This window comes from Eleutherodactylus coqui, chromosome 3 (assembly GCF_035609145.1).
Source record: "Eleutherodactylus coqui strain aEleCoq1 chromosome 3, aEleCoq1.hap1, whole genome shotgun sequence".
Lineage (NCBI taxonomy): Eukaryota > Metazoa > Chordata > Amphibia > Anura > Eleutherodactylidae > Eleutherodactylus > Eleutherodactylus coqui.
Genome location: NC_089839.1, coordinates 289,146,586 through 289,167,611, shown reverse-complemented (window position 1 = coordinate 289,167,611; position 21,026 = coordinate 289,146,586). Strand labels below are relative to the sequence as shown.

The 21,026-nt window shown below is 44.9% G+C and overlaps 1 protein-coding gene across 1 annotated transcript in view; it reads right to left on the bottom strand.

The window, feature by feature from the left end:
- Positions 1-21,026, bottom strand: part of LOC136621847 (protein wntless homolog A-like) — a 68,986-nt gene that overhangs the window by 10,770 nt on the left and 37,190 nt on the right. The window contains exons 10-12 of the mRNA XM_066597633.1: positions 20,518-20,661; positions 17,834-17,917; positions 16,762-16,911 (exon numbers count right to left, since the gene is read on the bottom strand). Of these exons, the coding sequence (XP_066453730.1) occupies positions 16,762-16,911; positions 17,834-17,917; positions 20,518-20,661 (378 nt within the window). The remainder of the gene's footprint in view (positions 1-16,761; positions 16,912-17,833; positions 17,918-20,517; positions 20,662-21,026) is intronic.

Below are 21,026 nucleotides of genomic sequence, written 5' to 3'. Positions count from 1 at the left end.
TTATATTCTTGTACATAGGAGGCAGTATTATAGTAGTTATATTCTTGTACATAGGAGCAGTATTATAGTAGTTATATTCTTGTACATAGGCGGCAGTATTACAGTAATATTCTTGTACATAGGGGGCAGTATTACAGTAGTTATATTCTTGTACATAGGGGGCAGTATTACAATAGTTATATTCTTGTACATAGGGGGCAGTATCATAGTGGCTATATTCTTGTACATAGGGGGCAGTATTATAGTAGTTATATTCTTGTACATAGAGAGCAGTATTATAGTAGTTATATTCTTGTACATAGAGGGCAGTATTATAGTAGTTATATTCTTGTACATAGGAGGCAGTATTATAGTAGTTATATTCTTGTACATAGGGGCAGTATTATAGTAGTTATATTCTTGTACATAGGGGCAGTATTATAGTAGTTCTATTCTTGTCCATAGGAGAGGATAGGCGTGTGCTTGTGAGCTCCCAGTAGGGAGGAGGCATGGCCTCTGACCCAGGAGGAAGTGAGTGCAGCTGGGCTGACGATCCTGGGAGAGCCCAGAGCCTGGAGTGTGGCTTGCAGCATGGAGATCAAGAAAGTGGCAACCAGGAAATGGTGGCTGGTGAGATTACTGAATCATGTAAAGCATTTGGATTGAGTATGAAAGTGACTAAGAAAAGTTTATTTAAACTGGAAAGACAAATTTTGAAGTTAAGAGAAGAGATTAAGATAGAGATGGATCCGAAGACAAAGCTGATGAAGTGTGAATGCCTGGATAATTGCACACGTGAGCTTGCTATATTAAAGGAGCGACTAGACAAAGAAGCAAATGCAATACCTAAAGTAGAAAACTGGGTAATGGAGAAAAAGAAGGAGGCCAGAGTGCAAAACATGAAGAGGGAGGCCAGAGTGCAAAACATGAAGATTAAAGAAGCCATTGAGAAAAAAGGTACTGATTATAATGCTGTGTATAGTATGGTGGAGCAGGGAACCCCTCTGAGATGTGTGGGTGCAGCACCTGGAGGGTCACTTCTTTCAGGGTCATTGAGTATGGGAGCTGAGCTATCAGACTCTGAAAATGCTGCTAATACTGAGGAGCAAAATGTGACAGTCAATGAGGGGTTAATTGCAAAGGACTCTGTTTGCTGTGCTGATGAAATCAATGCAAGTAGTAATCTTGCGTATGCTTCAGGTACTGACATTGTAAATGAAACACCGTGCAGTGTAATGAGTGAAGAGACAACTACATGGACTGGAGCAGATATGGTGGAGATTAGTGAAGGCTCTCAGCCATCTGCAGAGGAGTGTATACAGCAATCTGCAGGACAGTCTCATACCACCGCAGGTGTGTCTACAGGACAGTGTGAAACCACCGCAGGTGTGTCTGCAGGACAGTGTGAAACCACCACAGGTGTGTCTGCAGGACAGTCTCATACCACCGCAGGTGTGTCTGCAGGACAGTGTGAAACCACCGCAGGTGTGTCTGCAGATCAATCAGGAGTCAGTAAGCCTGCTGATGAGGAAAGGTCAGGCACTCATCCCTCTGCTGACCGTCCACAATTCAACAGACTATTCTCCAATGTTACAAAGTCAGCTACCCCTCCACCACAGAGGAGAAACGCTGTCAGGATTAAGTACACGGGGCCAGAGGAGAACATTCCCTCCAGACTGTACATTGGGAAAAGTCTCCTAAAAGACTTTATGAAGTTCAAAGCCTCTGAGGTGTACGCTCTGATCCATATCCCCTCCAGCAGGATCTACGACATCAGCTTTAAGCTGCAATATGACTTGGATGCATTCTGGAGTATATATAATGACACAAGGGGACAGTCAATCTGGGAGTATCTCCAGGTGATCCAGCTGTCCAAGCCTCAGGTGGTGAGGGCCACCATATTGTTCCAGTCTGAGGTGGTGGCGCTGGCAGATCTGGAGCACTGGCTGAGTAGGCAATGTATGATCATGAACTATCCAGAAAAAAATCTATGATGAGGAGGGAATCTGGAATGGTGGATACACTGTAAAGATCCAATTAGAGCGAGCCAATGGTGTGACCAGACATCTACCGCACTCCTTCTATCTAGGCTCAGAGAGAGGAATATGCTATTACCCTGGTCAGCCTCGTCTATGTCATAGGTGTGGGGGCAGACACCTCGCTTTCAACTGCTCTCGAGTCAAGTGTTCATTATGTGGAGAGTTTGGACATTCAAAAAGCGATTGTAGAGGACCCGTCATCTGTAACCTGTGCTTAGGAGCAGGTCATACATTCCGGGAGTGTCCACACGCAGAGCATAATAAAGGAGGTGATGATATCGGCATAGAGCCCATGGAGGAAGGTAAAGAGGATGTCGCCGCAAGAGCAGATACAGTCCCAGAATCCAACACTCCTAATACTAATGTAGTGCAAAGTACCAGTGACCCTGCTTTAGAGACTGATAACTCACCTGCTGCACTACAAGTACCAGCAAAGGGAGAGATGGATGGTCCTCCCACTGCAGTACAAGTACCAGCCACTGAGAAGGCATCTGATGGAAAAAGAAAAATCCTTGCTGTAAGAAGTGAAATATCCCCTGTTGTACTACAAGCACCAGCTATTGAAGAGAAACCTCATGAAAAGAAGAAAATATCCAATAGACCTGTTGCCAAATCACCTGAACAACAGCCATGTAAGGCTACAGAAACCTCCGACCGAGCCGCACGGCCCAGACGCCCCTCTGTGGATCAAGAGGGGTTCCAGGCGGTTAAAAGAAAGAATAAAACTGCAGATCCTGCTAGAAAAGTCACCGCAGCAAAGAAAACCCCGGATCAGCCGATGCTGGCCATAACCTCCGGACAGTATGGAGTGCTGGGAGAAGAATCAGAGAAATCAGGAAAAGAATGCATCTCCTTACATAACTCTGATGACGACCTTCAGGAAGAGGAACCTCAACCATCAGTGTCCACCAAAAGATGGGGCTCTGCAGGTGACAGCAGCGGACGGAGGAGGAAAAGCAAGAAAGATCAGTGACTTAGATGAGTTTGAGAGTCTGCTCTATAAATGTGAACAGTGTAAAGACTAAGAACAGGAGGCAGGCGATCTACCAGCGGCTGTCAGAGGAGAGATCTGATGTCTTCTGCTTACAGGAGACCTACCTGAAGAGTAATGCTGATGTGTATGCAGCCAGGAGGGACTGGAGACATGGAGCGTCATTCTGGTCCTTTGGATTGGAGAGAAATGATGGTGTGGGAATTCTCTTCAATAAGAAGGACATAGAGGTGGAGAGGGTCCTGGAGATCAGTCCAGGCCGGTGCCTGATGCTGGACTTTATATTAGACACTGTATATTATAGAGTTATTAATATCTATGCTCCTCAGACTAGAAAGGAGAGGAGGGAGTTGTTCCAGCTGATGAAGCCGTATTGTTTTACATCTCGGGTGTTTATAATGTGCGGGGATTTCAATAGTGTCTCCAGTAATGTAGATAGAACCAGTAGTCACAAACAACTGAGGTATGATGAGAACTTCCTCAATAATCTGGTCCAGCAGGCTCATTTAGTTGACCCGTATGGCTCCCAATATGCTAAGAGATCTTACACCTATCATAAGGGAGGTAATGCCAGCAGAATAGATCGTATCTATATTAAGAAAGGCATGAAGTGCACCAAGTATAGGATCAGCCCCATAGAGTTCTCTGATCATTGTATAGTGAGTGTTACACTGGGTCAGGATGGGACCGGGGTCTGCGGTCGGGGATACTGGAAGATGAACAGTTCGCTGCTGCAGGATCCACAGTTTATTGAAGCCTTCACTACCTTCTATAATGAACGGAGGACCACCCAATGTATGTGTGATGATACAGCAGAGTGGTGGGAGTGCATGAAAGGGGACATCAAGCAGTTTATGATTAGAGCTGCCAGGAGACGCAGTAATGTGGAGTACATGAGGTATTCTATGTTGAGACAACAGCTGAGTCGCTTGTATGGTCGGATGAACGGTGGGGAGAAGGTGGATGGAGCGAGCATCAGCCAGATAAAGCAGAAGATGAAAGAACTGCAGTATGATCGCTTCAAGTCTCTTAAAGCTGAGGGACAGTTTGATAATTGGAGGGTTTACACCCCGGACCCTTTTATTGCCTGTAAGAATAGGGTTAATAAGAAGTTTATGACTGGGCTATTAGATGAGAAGGGTACAGAGCAGTCAGAGCAGAAGAAACTCCAACAGATCATTGGAGATTATTATGGGAATCTTTTCCAAGGGGGGCAGATTAGGGAGGATGACATTAAATGCTATCTGAAGAGTGCGACTCTGCCCAAATTAGACCCAGTGCAAGCAGAATGCATGATTGTGTCCATAACTGAGGAGGAAGTGAAAAGAAGCATCGACTCCTTAAAGCCCAAGAAGAGTCCGGGGTTGGATGGCCTGACCAGCGAGTTCTATAAAGAGTTCAGAGACTTACTAGCTCCAGACTTGGTGCAGGTTTATAATGATTGCCTCTCTGCAGGGAAGATGCTGGACTCTCACTGTAAATCTGTGTTGGTTCTTTTGGCAAAAAAGGGAAATTTAAAAGATATTAAAAACTGGCGTCCACTGTCTCTGCTAAATACGGATTATAAAATCTTGGCCAAGATCTTGTATTATAGGCTAAGTGATGTGGCAGATGAACTAATTATTGCTAATCAGACATGTGGCGTGAAAGGCCGAACAATAGAGGACTCACTACTACTGGTGAGAGAAGCCATGGCATATATGAAACAGCATGGGGAAGGGGCATATGTGGTTGGCTTAGACCAGAGTAAGGCCTTTGATAGAGTTCATCATGGCTACTTGTATCAGGTGTTGTTGGAGTACGGCCTTCCGGTGCGCTTTGTACAATGGCTGCAGGGTCTCTATAAGGGAGCGGTAAGCCAACCTCTGATTAATGGTCACCTAGGAGATCCCTTCAGGATTATGTCAGGGGTGAGGCAGGGTTGTCCTCTCAGTCCACTATTATATGTCTTTAGTCTGGACCCATTCTTGAGAAAGCTACAGGCTGATGGGGATTTACAGGGGTTGAGGTGTCATCTTCATGGGAAAGTGGGAGTTATAAAGTTTAGTGCTTATGCGGATGATGTGACACTTCTGGTGACTTCTGCAGATGATTGTGCAGCACTTGAGCAGGACATAGCAGAATTTTCCAGAGTCTCAAATTCGGTGGTGAACATGGAGAAGAGCGAGGCATTGTGGTTAGGGAGAGATAGCGAAGTCTTTTCGGTGCCCTTCAGGAAAGTTCAGGATAAAATTAAAATTTTGGGAGTTGTGTTTGGAAAAGAAGATGAAGGGAAGGTGAATTGGGAGGAGAGGCTAGCGGTGTGTGAGCAGAAGGAGCGGAGCTGGAAGCATTGGAGGCTGACATACCAGGAGAAGGTCGGCCTTATAAGAAGATTCCTGCTTCCACTCTTTATGTACATCTCAGTGGTGTTTCCAGTGCCAGATAGTCTGCGGCCCAGGCTAACCAATGTCTTCTTCAACTTCTTGTATGCTAGTAGGGTGAGCATAGTGAAGAGGAACATTGCCTATCTCCCTCAGAGGGAAGGAGGACTCTCCATGCCTTGTCCAGAATTATTCTTAAACTTGATGTTTTTGATGAGAAATTTCTCATTCTGTAAAAATTCGGTGCAGAAACCATGGTGCTATCTGTTCAAGAGCCAGATCCAGCAATTTGTATCTGTATGGTCGGTAGGTGATGCCATTAAGAGGATCTCAGGACGTATTAAGAACAACGTGTCTTGGTACGGAGTACATATCATCAGTAAGATCATTAAGTGGAGGATTTTGTATGATGAGGTCAGATTGTCTAGTAGGAAGGAGATCTATGACAAATTGTTGAGATCTCAGTTCAGTGTCCAGATACAGTTGAGGGATGCGCCACATTTAGATGTGAAACAGACTGCACAAATCTTACAGGATTCTAGAGTGCTGACACACATGAGGGATGTGGCATGGCTGGCATTTCATGGGAAGATGTATGTCAGAGACAATTTGAAATGTCGCAATGTAACAAATAGATCTTGTCCTAGAGAAGAGTGTGGTCAGTGTGTAGAGACTATGGAGCATCTTCTTTTAGACTGTCCATTTAGTATCCAGGTATGGGAGGCCGTGTCCCTGGCCCTGCAGTTACCCCAACTGAGAAGGCAGCCATATTGCCAAGTAGTGTATGGAGACTTCCTGCCTCAGCTTAGTGAATATAACAGAAGTACTCTATATGTGATAAATGTGATGACCGTGTACCATCTGTGGTGTGCAAGATGCTGCCTGGTCATCAATAAGGAAGTCAATTCCTGTAATAATGTCGTGAAGAACATCATTGAAAGTCTGAAAACCGTATATAAGAAAGACCTAGAAAACAATGTACATAGTATAAACTGGAGGAGGATCCGGGTACCAACTTCTGTGCGGTTGTTCTGAAGTTTATTTTGTTCTGTTTTTCTGCTTTGTTTTTTTGTTTTCGATGTTGATTCGTATGTTTCCCTCTTATGATTTTACTGTAAATATATTGTAATAATTTTGTTACAAGTTTTAAATAAAAAGATCATTATAGTAGTTATATTCTTGTACATAGGAGCAGTATTATAGTAGTTATATTCTTGTACATAGGAGGCAGTATTATAGTAGTTATATTCTTGTACATAGGGGGCAGTATTTCAGTAGTTATATTCTTGTACATAGGAGCAGTATTATAGTAGTTATATTCTTGTACATAGGGGGCAGTATTATAGTAGTTATATTCTTGTACATAGGGGGCAGTATTATAGTAGTTATATTCTTGTACATAGGGGGCAGTATTATAGTAGTTATATTCTTGTACATAGGGGGCAGTATTATAGTAGTTATATTCTTGTACATAGGAGGCAGTATTATAGTAGTTATATCCTTGTAAATAGGGGGCAGTATTATAGTAGTTATATTCTTGTACATAGGAGCAGTATTATAGTAGTTATATTCTTGTACATAGGAGGCAGTATTATAGTAGTTATATTCTTGTATATAGGAGCAGTATTATAGTAATTATATTCTTGTACATAGGAGCAGTATTATAGTAGTTATATTCTTGTACATAGGGGGCAGTATTATAGTAGTTATATTCTTGTACATAGGAGGCAGTATTATAGTAGTTATATTCTTGTACATAGGAGGCAGTATTATAGTAGTTCTATTCTTGTACATAGGGGGCAGTATGATAGTAGTTATATTCTTGTACATAGGGGTCAGTATTATAGTAATTATATTCTTGTACATAGGAGCAGTATTATAGCAGTTATATTCTTGTACATAGGGGTCAGTATTATAGTAGTTATATTCTTGTATATAGGGTCAGTATTATAGTAGTTATATTGTTGTACACGGGGCAGTATTATAGTAGTTAGATTCTTGTACATAGGGGGCAGTATTATAGTAGTTATATTCTTGTATATAGGGTCAGTATTATAGTAGTTATATTGTTGTACACAGGGGGCAGTATTATAGTAGTTATATTCTTGTACATAGGAAGCAGTATTATAGTAGTTATATTCTTGTACATAGGAGGCAGTATTATAGTAGTTATATTCTTGTACATAGGCAGTATTATAGTAGTTATATTCTTGTACATAGGAGGCAGTATTATAGTAGTTCTATTCTTGTACATAGGGGGCAGTATGATAGTAGTTATATTCTTGTATATAGGAAGCAGTATTATAGTAGTTATATTCTTGTACATAGGGGGCTGTATTATAGTAGTTATATTCTTGTACATAGGGGGCAGTATTATAGTAGTTATATTCTTGTACATAGGGGGCAGTATTATAGTAGTTATATTCTTGTACATAGGGGGCTGTATTATAGTAGTTATATTCTTGTACATAGGGGCAGTATTATAGTAGTTATATTCTTGTAAATAGGGGGCAGTATTATAGTAGTTATATTCTTGTACATAGGGTGCAGTATTATAGTAGTTATATTCTTGTACATAGGGTGCAGTATTATAGTAGTTATATTCTTGTACATAGGGGGCAGTATTATAGTAGTTATATTCTTGTACATAGGGGGCAGTATTATAGTAGTTACATTCTTGTACATAGGGGGCAGTATTATAGTAGTTACATTCTTGTACATGGGGGGCAGTATATAGTAGTTATATTCTTGTACATAGGGTGCAGTATTATAGTAGTTATATTCTTGTACATGGGGGCAGTATTTTAGTAGTTATATTCTTGTACATAGGGGGCAGTATTATAGTAGTTATATTCTTGTATATAGGGGGCAGTATTATAGTAGTTATATTCTTGTACATGGGGGCAGTATTTTAGTAGTTATATTCTTGTACATAGGGGGCAGTATTATAGTAGTTATATTCTTGTACATAGGAGGCAGTATTATAGTAGTTATATTCTTGTATATAGGAGCAGTATTATAGTAGTTATATTGTTGTACATAGGGGGCAGTATTATAGTAGTTATATTCTTGTACATAGGGGTCAGTATTATAGTAGTTACATTCTTGTACATAGGGGCAGTATATAATAGTTATATTCTTGTACATAGGGGGTAGTATTATAGTAGTTATATTCTTGTACATAGGGGGCAGTATTATAGTAGTTATATTCTTGTACATAGCAGCAGTATTATAGTGGTTATATTCTTGTACATAGGGGGCAGTATTATAGTAGTTATATTCTTGTACATAGGGGGTAGTATTATAATAGTTCTATTCTTGTACATAGGGGGTAGTATTATAGTAGTTCTATTCTTGTACATATGGGGCAGTATTATAGTAGTTACATTCTTGTACATAGGGGGGCAGTAATATAGTAGTTCTATTTTTGTACATAGGAGGTGGTTACTCCACTTGCTCATCTAAATATTATAGTTTGAGACATAATAGGGTGCAGTAGGTTCTTTTTATAATTTGATTACTAATAAAATTGAAACTTTCATTAAAGGATACAGTATACTTTCTTCTGTGAGCTTTTATGTGGTTAAAAAAATTGAGTATTTACTTAGAATTTAATAGCTAAATATGGCCAGTTTTCTAACTGAATATTTAAGTGTGAATAAGTGGACTGAGGAAGTTGAGGAAGTCTTTTGTGAAAAGAAGTTTTCCAAAATCAATAGGATAACACCATCACTTGGTACAGTTTTTAAAGAGTTACATTAGGGATCTGAGGAGAATATAAAATAATTTTGGGAACTTAATAGAGATGAGCGAACACCAAAATGTTCGGGTGTTCGTTATTCGGAACGAACTTCCCGCGATGCTCGAGGGTTCGTTTCGAACAACGAACCCCATTGAAGTCAATGGGCGACCAGAGCATTTTTGTATTTCGCCGATGCTCGCTAAAGTTTTCATGTGTGAAAATCTGGGCAATTCAAGAAAGTGATGGGAATGACACAGAAACGGACAGGGCAGGCGAGGGGCTACATGTTGGGCTGCATCTCAAGTTCACAGGTCCCACTATTAAGCCACAATACCGGCAAGAGTGGGCCCCCCCCCCCCTCCCAACAACTTTTACTTCTGAAAAGCCCTCATTAGCATGGCATACCTTTGCTAAGCACCACACTAGCTACAACAAAGCACAATCACTGCCTGGATGACACTCCGCTGCCACTTCTCCTGGGTTACATGCTGACCAACCGCCCCCCCTCCCCCCCACAGCGCACACCAAAGTGTCCCTGCGCAGCCTTCAGCTGCCCTCATGCCACGCCACACTCATGTCTATTTAGAAGTGCGTCTGCCATGAGGAGGAACCGCAGGCACACACTGCAGAGGGTTGGCACGGCTAGGCAGCGACCCTCTTTAAAAGGGGCGGGGCGATAGCCCACAATGCTGTACAGAAGCAATGAGAAATAGAATCCTGTGCCACCGCCATCAGGAGCTGCACACGTAGGCATAGCAATGGGGAACCTATGTGCCACACACTATTCATTCTGTCAAGGTGTCTGCATGCCCCAGTTAGACCGGGCTTTTTAATTCATAGACACAGGCAGGTACAACTCCCTATTGTGAAGTCCCTGTGGACCGACAGCATGGGTGGGTGCCAGGAAGCCACCGGCGGTACATAGAAATATCCCATTGCATTGCCCAACACAGCTGAGGTAGTAATGTCGTGCGTAATACAGGTGGGCTTCAGCCCACACTGCATGCCCCAGTCTGACCGGGGTTCTTTACAAGTGGACACATGTAGGTTACACTCCCTGTGGACCCACTGCCTGGGTGGGTGCCAGAAAGCCACCGGCGGTACATAGAAATATCCCATTGCATTGCCCAACACAGCTGGGGTAGTAATGTCGTGCGTAATGCAGGTGGGCTTCGGCCCACACTGCATGCCCCAGTCAGACTGGGGTTCTTTAGAAGTGTACAGATGTATTAAAAACTCCGTGTGCACCTACAGCATGGGTGGCTCCCTGGAACCCACCGGCGGTACACAAAAATATCCCATTGCATTGCCCAACACAGCTGAGGTAGTAATGTCGTGCGTAATGCAGGTGGGCTTCGGCCCACACTGCATGCCCCAGTCAGACTGGGGTTCTTTAGAAGTGGACACATGTAGGTTAAACTCCCTGTGGACCCACTGCCTGGGTGGGTGCCAGGAAGCCACCGGCGGTACATAGAAATATCCCATTGCATTGCCCAACACAGCTGAGGTAGTAATGTCGTGCGTAATGCAGGTGGGCTTCGGCCCACACTGCATGCCCCAGTCAGACTGGGGTTCTTTAGAAGTATACAGATGTATTAAAAACTCCGTGTGCACCTACAGCATGGGTGGCTCCCTGGAACCCACCGGCGGTACACAAAAATATCCCATTGCATTGCCCAACACAGCTGAGGTAACGTCAGCTGGAATGCAGGTGGGCTAAAAATTAATTTGATTACACTGTAGGCGAGGGCCCACAAAAATTGCTGTATCAACAGTACTAATGTACATCCCAAAAATTGGCCATGGCCTGCCAAGAGGGCAGGTGAAACCCATTAATCGCTTTGGTTAATGTGGCTTAAGTGGTAACTAGGCCTGGAGGCAGCCCAGTGTAACGAAAAATTGGTTCAAGTTGCAGTTCCAACGCTTTTAAGCGCATTGAAACTTATAAAAATTGTTCAGAAAAATTATTTGAGTGAGCCTTGTGGCCCTAAGAAAAATTGCCCGTTCAGCGTGATTACGTGAGGTTTCAGGAGGAGGAGCAGGAGGAGGAGGAGGAATATTAGACACAGATTGATGAAGCAGAAATGTCCCCGTTTTGGATGGTGAGAGAGAACGTAGCTTCCATCCGCGGGTGCAGCCTACGTATTGCTTACGTATCGCTGCTGTCCGCTGGTGGAGAACAGAAGTCTGGGGAAATCCAGCCTTTGTTCATCTTGATGAGTGTTAGCCTGTCGGCACTGTCGGTTGACAAGCGGCTACGCTTATCTGTGATGATTCCCCCAGCCGCACTAAACACCCTCTCCGACAAGACGCTAGCCGCAGGACAAGCAAGCACCTCCAGGGCATACAGCGCTAGTTCAGGCCACGTGTCCAGCTTCGACACCCAGTAGTTGTAGGGGGCAGAGGCGTCACCAAGGATGGTCGTGCGATCCGCTACGTACTCCCTCACCATCCTTTTACAGTGCTCCCGCCGACTCAGCCGTGACTGGGGAGCGGTGACACAGTCTTGGTGGGGAGCCATAAAGCTGGCCAGGCCCTTAAAGACTGTTGCACTGCCTGGGATGTACATGCTGCTCGATCTACGCACATCCCCTGCTACCTTGCCCTCGGTACTGCGCCTTCTGCCACTAGCGCTGTCGGCTGGGAATTTTACCATCAGCTTGTCCGCAAGGGTCCTGTGGTATAGCAACACTCTCGAACCCCTTTCCTCTTCGGGAATCAGAGTGGGCAGGTTCTCCTTATACCGTGGATCGAGCAGTGTGTACACCCAGTAATCCGTCGTGGCCAGAATGCGTGCAACGCGAGGGTCACGAGAAAGGCATCCTAACATGAAGTCAGCCATGTGTGCCAGGGTACCTGTACGCAACACATGGCTGTCTTCACTAGGAAGATCACTTTCAGGATCCTCCTCCTCCTCCTCCTCCTCCTCCTCCTCCTCCTCCTCCTCCTCCACAGGCCATACACGCTGAAAGGATGACAGGCAATCAGCCGGTGTACCTTCAGCAGCGGGCCAAGCTGTCTCTTCCCCCTCCTCCTCATCCTCCTCATGCTCCTCCTCCTCCTCCAGTACGCGCTGAGAAATAGACAGGAGGGTGCCCTGACTATCCAGCGGCATACTGTCTTCCCCCGCCCCCGTTTCCGAGCGCAAACCAGCTGCCTTTATGGTTTGCAGGGAATTTCTCAAGATGCATAGCAGAGGAATGGTGACGCTAATGATTGTAGCATCGCCGCTCACCACCTGGGTAGACTCCTCAAAATTACCAAGGACATGGCAGATGTCTGCCAACCAGGCCCACTCTTCTGAAAGGAATTGAGGAGGCTGACTCCCACTGCGCCGCCCATGTTGGAGTTGGTATTCGACTATAGCTCTACGTTGTTCATAGAGCCTGGCCAACATGTGGAGCGTAGAGTTCCACCGTGTGGGCACGTCACACAGCAGTCGGTGCACTGGCAGCTTAAAGTGATGTTGCAGGGTGCGCAGGGTGGCAGCTTCCGTGTGGGACTTGCGAAAATGTGCGCAGAGCCGGCGCGCCTTTACGAGCAGGTCTGACAAGCGTGGGTAGCTTTTCAGAAAGCGCTGAACCACCAAATTAAAGACGTGGGCCAGGCATGGCACGTGCGTGAGGCTGCCGAGCTGCAGAGCCGCCACCAGGTTACGCCCGTTGTCACACACGACCATGCCCGGTTGGAGGCTCAGCGGCGCAAGCCAGCGGTCGGTCTGCTGTGTCAGACCCTGCAGCAGTTCGTGGGCCGTGTGCCTCTTATCGCCTAAGCTGAGTAGTTTCAGCACGGCCTGCTGACGCTTGCCCACCGCTGTGCTGCCACACCGCGCGACACCGACTGCTGGCGACATGCTGCTGCTAACACATCTTGATTGCGAGACAGAGGAGGAGGAGGAGGAGGGTGCTTTAGTGGAGGAAGCATACACCTCCGCAGATACCACCACAGAGCTGGGGCCCGCAATTCTGGGGGTGGGTAGGATGTGAGCGGTCCCGGGCTCTGACTCTGTCCCAGCCTCCACTAAATTCACCCAATGTGCCGTCAGGGAGATGTAGTGGCCCTGCCCGCCTGTGCTTGTCCACGTGTCCGTAGTTAAGTGGACCGTGGCAGTAACCGCGTTGGTGAGGGCGCGTACAATGTTGCGGGAGACGTGGTCGTGCAGGGCTGGGACGGCACATCGGGAAAAGTAGTGGCGACTGGGAACTGAGTAGCGCGGGGCCGCCGCCTCCATGATACTTTTGAAGGACTCCGTTTCCACAACCCTATACGGCAGCATCTCAAGGCTGATGAATTTTGCTATGCGGACGGTTAACGTTTGAGCGTGCGGGTGCGTGGCGGCGTACTTGCGCTTGCGCTCCAACAGTTGTGCAAGCGACGGCTGGACGGTGCGCTGAGCTACACTGCTGGATGGGGCCGAAGACAGCGGAGGTGAGGGTGTGGGTGCAGGCCAGGAGACGGTAGTGCCTGTGTCCTGAGAGGGGGGTTGCATCTCAGTGGCAGGTTGGGGCACAGGGGGAGAGGCAGGGGTGCAAACCGGAGGCGCTGAACGGCCTTCGTCCCACCTTGCGGGGTGCTTGGCCATCATATGTCTGCGCATGGTGGTGGTGGTGAGGCTGTTGGTGTTGGCTCCCCGGCTGAGCTTTGCGCGACAAAGGTTGCACACCACTGTTCGTCGGTCGTCAGGCGTCTCTGTGAAAAACTGCCAGACCTTAGAGCACCTCGGCCTCTGCAGGGTGGCATGGCGCGAGGGGGCCCTTTGGGAAACACTTGGTGGATTATTCGGTCTGGCCCTGCCTCTACCCCTGGCCACCGCACTGCCTCTTGCAACCTGCCCTGCTGATGCCCTTGACTCCCCCTCTGAAGACCTGTCCTCCTGAGTAAGCGTTGCACTCCAGGTGGGGTCAGTCACCTCATCGTCCTGCTGCTCTTCCTCCGAATCCTCTGTGCGCTGCTCCCTCGGACTTACTGCCCTTACTACTACCTCACTGCAAGACAACTGTGTCTGATCGTCATCGTCCTCCTCACCCACAGAAAGTTGTTGAGACAGTTGGCGGAAGTCCCCAGCCTCTTCCCCCGGACCCCGGGAACTTTCGAATGGTTGGGCATCAGTGACGATAAACTCCTCTGGTGGGAGAGGAACCGCTGCTGCCCAATCTAAGCAGGGGCCCGAGAACAGTTCCTGGGAGTGTTGCCGCTCCTGAGCAGGTGTTATTGTAGTGGAGTGAGGAGGCTGGGAGGAAGGAGGAGCAGCAGACAGAGGATTCGGATTGGCAGCAGTGGACGGCGCAGAACTGCGGGTAGACGATAGGTTGCTCGAAGCACTTTCTGCCATCCAGGACAGGACCTGCTCACACTGCTCATTTTCTAATAACCGTCTCCCGCGTGGACCCATTAATTGGGCGATGAATGTGGGGACGCCAGAAACGTGCCTCTCTCCTAATCGCGCAGCAGTCGGCTGCGACACACCTGGATCAGGAGCTTGGCCTGTGCCCACACCCTGACTTGGCCCTCCGCGTCCTCGGCCGCGTCCACGTCCTCTAGGCCTACCCCTACCCCTCAGCATGCTGTATTACCAGTGATTTGATTTCACAGACAGGAAATAAATTGGCGCAAGACTGCAGGCCAAATATAATTTTTTCCCTTTTTTGAAAACGAAAGGCCCCACTGCCTCTAGTGAATGAATAATCTAAGTTTAATAACTGTGCTGTTTTCCTGCTAATGTGTCACAGAACGTGAGGGTAGCAGAGTTATTAACTGTGGCAGAGCAGGTATTTTTTTTCCCAATTAAGGAAAGCAAATGGCGAAGCCAGGAGTAAAACGTAGCTGGGTGCGTATGATTTTTAAAGGTGTCACACGCAGCCGACACGTGTTCACCGCCCTTAGGACGGACAGAGGCCGGACAAATAGAATTATTTTCCGTTTTTTGGCACCAAAAGGCAGCACTGCGTATATTCTATGAACATGAGAAGTTTAATAACTGTGCTGTGTCCCTGCTAATGTGTCACAGAACGTGAGGGTAGCAGAGTTATTAACTCTGGCAGAGCAGGTATTTTTTTTCCCAATTAAGGAAAGCAAATGGCGAAGCCAGGAGTAAAACGTAGCTGGGTGCGTATGATTTTTAAAGGTGTCACACGCAGCCGACACGTGTCCACCGCCCTTAGGACGGACAGAGGCAGGACAAATAGAATTATTTTCACTTGTTTTACAAGCAAAAGGCAGCACTGCGTATATTCAATGAATAATAACTGTGTTGTGGCCCTGCCTATACAATTCTTTCCCTGCAGTATCAATGGAGGGTGCAATGCTCTGCAGAAGCGATTTTGAGAAGCAAAAAAAAATGCAGCACAGCTAACAGCAGCCTGGACAGTACTGCACACAGATAAATATGGCCCTAGAAAGGACCGTTGAGGTTCTTGAAGGCTACACTCACTCCTAACACTCTCCCTGCCTATGCAGCACTTCTGTCCCTAATGCCGGGTGCAACGGTCTGCAGAGGCGATTTTGAGAAAAAAAAAATTGCCACTGCTAACAGCAGCCAACACACAGCTATCAGTGGCCCTAATAAGGACCTTTGGGGGGTCTTGAAGCCTACACTAACTACCAATTCTTTCCCTACAGCAGCTCCGGTACAAACAGCACTGTCCCTCATCTAACTCACACGGCATCTGAGGCGAACCGCGGGAGGGGCCGACTTTTATGTTCGGGTGACACCTGATCTTCCCAGCCACTCACAGCAGGGGGGTGGTATAGGGCTTGAACGTCGCAGGGGGAAGTTGTAATGCCTTCCCTGTCTTTCAATTGGACAGAAAAGCGCGCTAACGTCTCAGGGAAGGAAGTGAAAATAACCAGAACACCGCATGGTGTTCGTTACGAATAACGAACATCCCGAACACCCTAATATTCGCACGAATATCAAGCTCGGAAGAACACGTTCGCTCATCTCTAGAACTTAACAGTCTTGAAATTTTATATAGAAAATAAAAGGCTACAAATTTGCATAGTCCCGGCTAATAGAACTAGGAACCCTTAGCTGCAACCGGAAGCTATTTTGAGTTCTTTTCTTTTTATACATCTTTTAGTGGAGGAAGAAGAAAGAAGAAAAGGACACATTTGAGGGGACCTGTAGAAAACTGCGGGAAAGAGTAGAGGTTGCATTACAACTTAAGAAGGATCCGGATTTTGAAGGATTAGGAGTTACAGAATAATACAGAGAACTATAGATTTGTATTGATCTTAACGAATATAAAGAATAGAGCATATTTATTTTTGTATAAAGTATCAAATAGAGGGACAGATACAGAAGTCTCTTCATCTACTACAGCTCTGCTGAAGCAAACAAGAAGATTCCATGCAGGTCCTCCTACCCACGGGCAATAGGCTGTCCATGGGCAATAGTTCATAGCGTGATCCGTGGCAATAAATCACACGCGGATCACGCTTGGAACGCTTTCCATAAGATAACTATGGAAAGCACAGCCCAATGTACATGAGTGGTTAATCCACTGCGAAGCTGTCATAATAATAGGTTCATCGCGGTGACTTTAAATGATCTCCTGCGGTGGAAATCTGCTCGCGAGAATCCACCCCGTCCGTGAACAGGCAGCCTAAACAGAAAAGAGTTTTGTGACATTAGACTACATCTCTTACCATTTGGTCATCTTCATAGTTTTTGTGTGATGGCGCATACAGGAACATGAGTGCAAAGACGTACAGGTTCCACATTCCATAAACACCAGTGAAGAACGCGCTGTTCAGTTTAATGTTGTAGTTGTTCCATTTCCAGTTACCCTCCGACACCTGGGAGTAAGACAGTATTACTCGAATCCAATAGAAATATCAACAAGATCAAAAATCATGCCACTCCTTCTAGCAGGTGAGATATAGAGTGATCACACCGACTGCACCCCCTCCAATCCTACGCTACAGCCACACCTCACCGTTGCCCTATTCATATACGACGGTGAGTCAAAAAAAAGCCTCCCCCTATAGTCCAATGAGGCAAGATTAGGACTACCACCTGTTTGGTCCCCTGAAAGAAGCCCTAGGAGGATGAAGATTCATGTCTGATGAAGAGGTGAAGACATCGGTGCATTCGTAGCTCAGTCTGAAACTTTTTTTATGTAAAAATGCAAAAGCTTGTTGACAGATGGACAAAGTGTATTGAAAAGCCGGGAGATTATGTTGAAAAATAATGTATTTGTCTTTTCTGAAAGTTGATTAAAATAAATTCTACAGCCAGAGTGCGGAAAACTTTTGACTCCCCCCTGCATGTTAAAGGGAGTGTAGTAGAAACCCCTTTCAGACTTACGCAGAACCCACAGACTACGAGATCCATGTTGTCTAGGAGGTCACACTTTTATGATCTGGAAACTGCATTATCTCAGCACATGCGCTATCCCCCTATTCAGGTGCGCAGGCAGGTAATGGGGAAATCAAAATATCTCTCTAGGACCTGAGCATTAAGGGAGACTGTGGAAATGGCCTGCGGAAGACACTCATGGATAAATCGGTGGATTTTGAGTTTTTGACCATTTTAGAATGTCTTTTCTATAACAGTCCCACACCGAAACGTCAAGTGTATCGGTATGACCAAGAATTTTTATGTAAGCAGAGCTTTTAAAACCAACATTGCTGCTTGCTGCATGTGGGCACGATTCACAAATCAGCATTTTTTTCCAGGTCCATAAGAACACACAAGTATCAGGTCATCAAAACTCACCTTTGTGGTAATGAAGAACACTGTGGTCAATGCGGCACAGGCCAGGGTGATGATCATCAGAAACTTCAACCTAAAAATTTGCCCCTATAAAAGAAATCATATTACGCATTAATGGAGAACTAAAGGCCGCCTTCACAGGGGCTCGGTCCGCTGCAGGCTTTCAGCACCGGAAGACCCCCAAAACCACAGTGACCAAATCAGCACCTTAACCCCTTGAGTGGCAGGTTTCTTCTCACCCACAAGGGCAGGTTTTTTAAATGGTCTAATCATTTAATTTCAACTAATTTTGCAGTTGCGTTCCAAGAGCCATAACTTTTTCATTTTTCCATTGACACGGCCATATGAGGGCTTGTTTTTTGGGTGACAAGTTGTACTTTTTGATAGCATGAGTATATATAATGTTATTCCATAACTTTTGTAAAAAAATTTGTAGGGAGATTGGGGGAAAAATAAAGACATTCTTTCATTTGTTTTTTGGATTTCATTTTTACGGCGTTCAGTGTGCAGAATAAATAGTGCAGAATAAATAGTGTGATAACATTATTCTCTGAGTCAGCACGATTCCGGTGATACCAAATTTATACAGTTTTTTCATGTTTCCTATTTTTGTACATTTAAAACATTTTTTTTCCTTAAAGGTTTGCTTTTGTGTCGCCACATTCCAAGAGCCGTATTAATTTTATTTTCCCATTGCCAGAGCTGTAGAAGGCCTTGTGTTCTGCGGGATGAATTCTGGTCTTCATTTATCTAATTTTTAGGAACATGTAACATTTTGATCGCTTTTTATTCCATTTTTTTTAGTGGCAAGATAAACAAAATATGTAATTCTGGCATGTTTTTTATTTTTCACTGCATTCTCTGAGTAGAATAAATAATGTATTTAAGTAATTCTACAGGCCAGTACGATTATGCCAATACCAAATTGTAATAGCTTTTTTTTTTTTTTTTTTGTGACTTTTTCACAGTTTAAAAAAAAAAAGTAATAAAAGTTTAAATCACCCTCCTTTTGCCATATCTATAATAAAAAATTCTAAATCCTAAAAGAAAAATATATATTTGGTATCGACGCGTCCGTAAAAATCCGATCTATCAAAGTGGTGCATTATTTACCCCGCATGGTGATTGTAGTCCGAAAAAAAATAAAGAACGCCACAAATGCACTTTTTCAGTCACCCTGTCTCCCAGAAAAAATTCAATAAAAAGCGATCAAAAAGTCGTATGTATTCCGAATTGGTAATACTACAGGACATCCCGCAAAAAATGAGCCATTGCTTAAGTAAGTCGACGGAAAATTTAAAAAGTTATTACGCGCACAAGATGCAGCAGAAAATAAAACTATACAAGTTTGGTATCATAGTAATCATAATGACCCATAGAATAGTTATCATGTTATCAAGTTATCATGTCATTTTTGTTGCATTGTACTCCACTTTGATTTTTGTAAAAGTTTTTCAGTACATTATATGGTACTTTAAATAGCACCATTGAAAAATACAACTCGTTCCCCCAATAAAAGCCCTCATGCAGCGACGTCGATGGATAAATAAAGGAGTTATGATTTTTTAAACGGGGGGGAGGAAGAAAAGAAAAGGGGGAAAAAAGAAAAAAAGGGGCCGTGTCATTGAGGGGTTAAATAATGTACTAACTTCCTTCTCTGTGTCATTATGACGCAGGGATACCACATGTGTAATATTGTTTTTAATTTCTTATGAAGTAAAGGGAGACAAGTGTTTTTATTTCCTTTTTTTAAAACTTTTTTTTTTATTTTTGTCCCTTTAGGGGACTTTTACAGACACATCAGGACCCCCTGATCACATTATAGGGGTCCGATGGTGACAGCCCTTTACATGCTGCAGTCGCATAGACTGCAGCATTTAAAGGATTAACACAGCAGAGATCGGAAGTTTTCTTCGATCTCTGCTGTAAGAGCTGGTGCCTGGCTATCCTCTGACAGCCAAGCACCAGCCCGTACCCTGCCATAGAGACCATCCGCTGGCTTCTGACAAGCCTATGGTCTCTATGGCAACCTGTAAACAAAGCAGTGCACGACTTTGAAAATTAAAGCTGGAGATTGCCATCAGATCGGCAATATCTTCATGCTTCTGTTTTTCAAAGTCCTGCACTGTTCTGTGTGGGACTGTGCAGGCAGAGCACACTGCCACAGCTTATGGCAGTGTGCTCTGCATCTCCCATAGTGAAACATAGCCCGGAAATCTTCCAGGCTATATCGCTATGGGCAGAGCTCGTCCCGGTTAATGGTGTGGATTTGGCCATGGATTTTGTAGCAGATCTGCTGCAGATATTAACCCTTGTATTTTAGGGAGTAAAAAGCGAAGCATAAATAGACATGCTGTGGATTTAGAATCTGCAGTTTTTCAAAAACCTTGGATTCCTTGTGAAAATTTTTCACAGCATGTGAAGGAGATTTTTTAAAAACTCCCCTCCACATGGCTTCTACTGGAATTGCTGTGGAATTTACCACTGCATAAATTTTTCGGCATTTACAACCCATGTGAAAGCTGCCTGAAAGAAGATATCCAAGACACCTGAAGACAAGAACTGGTGGAGGACATTATGACTGTATTGAATACCCTTCATATGGCAATAATCTGATCCAAGTTTTCAATTTTCACCGGTGTATTTGCCTCCTAAGTCATCGCTTTGGACAGCCTGATGTCACTCACCTCATAATGCAACGGGCGGGCCTTGTTAATTGCTAGTAGACTTAATTGTTTCCCGCTGATGTTCCTGAAAACTTGAAACACCATAAAACACAAGAATAAGAAGTAGAGACAGGCGCAGATTCCAGCCACTATGATGTAAGCCATCTGAGAACATCCGTTAAGGGAAAAAGTTTGGTAAATAACTAATTGTGTGTTGTGCACTAATACCAAAGTATTAGTAGGTCAGAGGTGGAAAGGCAAATACACCACCTCCCAATAGATGCAGACAGCCCAAATGCTAAATGGAAGAACTTATAACCGGTGTAAAGTACTGATGAACAACCGCTCACATGACCACCCTACAAAAGGAGAGGACCACACAAAAGCAAAACGTCTCCACTAAAGTTAATGGTGCTTGTGGCAACTGGGAATCAGCAAACCAGACCCGGGGTCTCCTGATAGGCAAGGGTCCCATAGGTGTCACCCAAACCCATCAGGCATCTATGGCTGGGATTACCAAGTTGTCACAA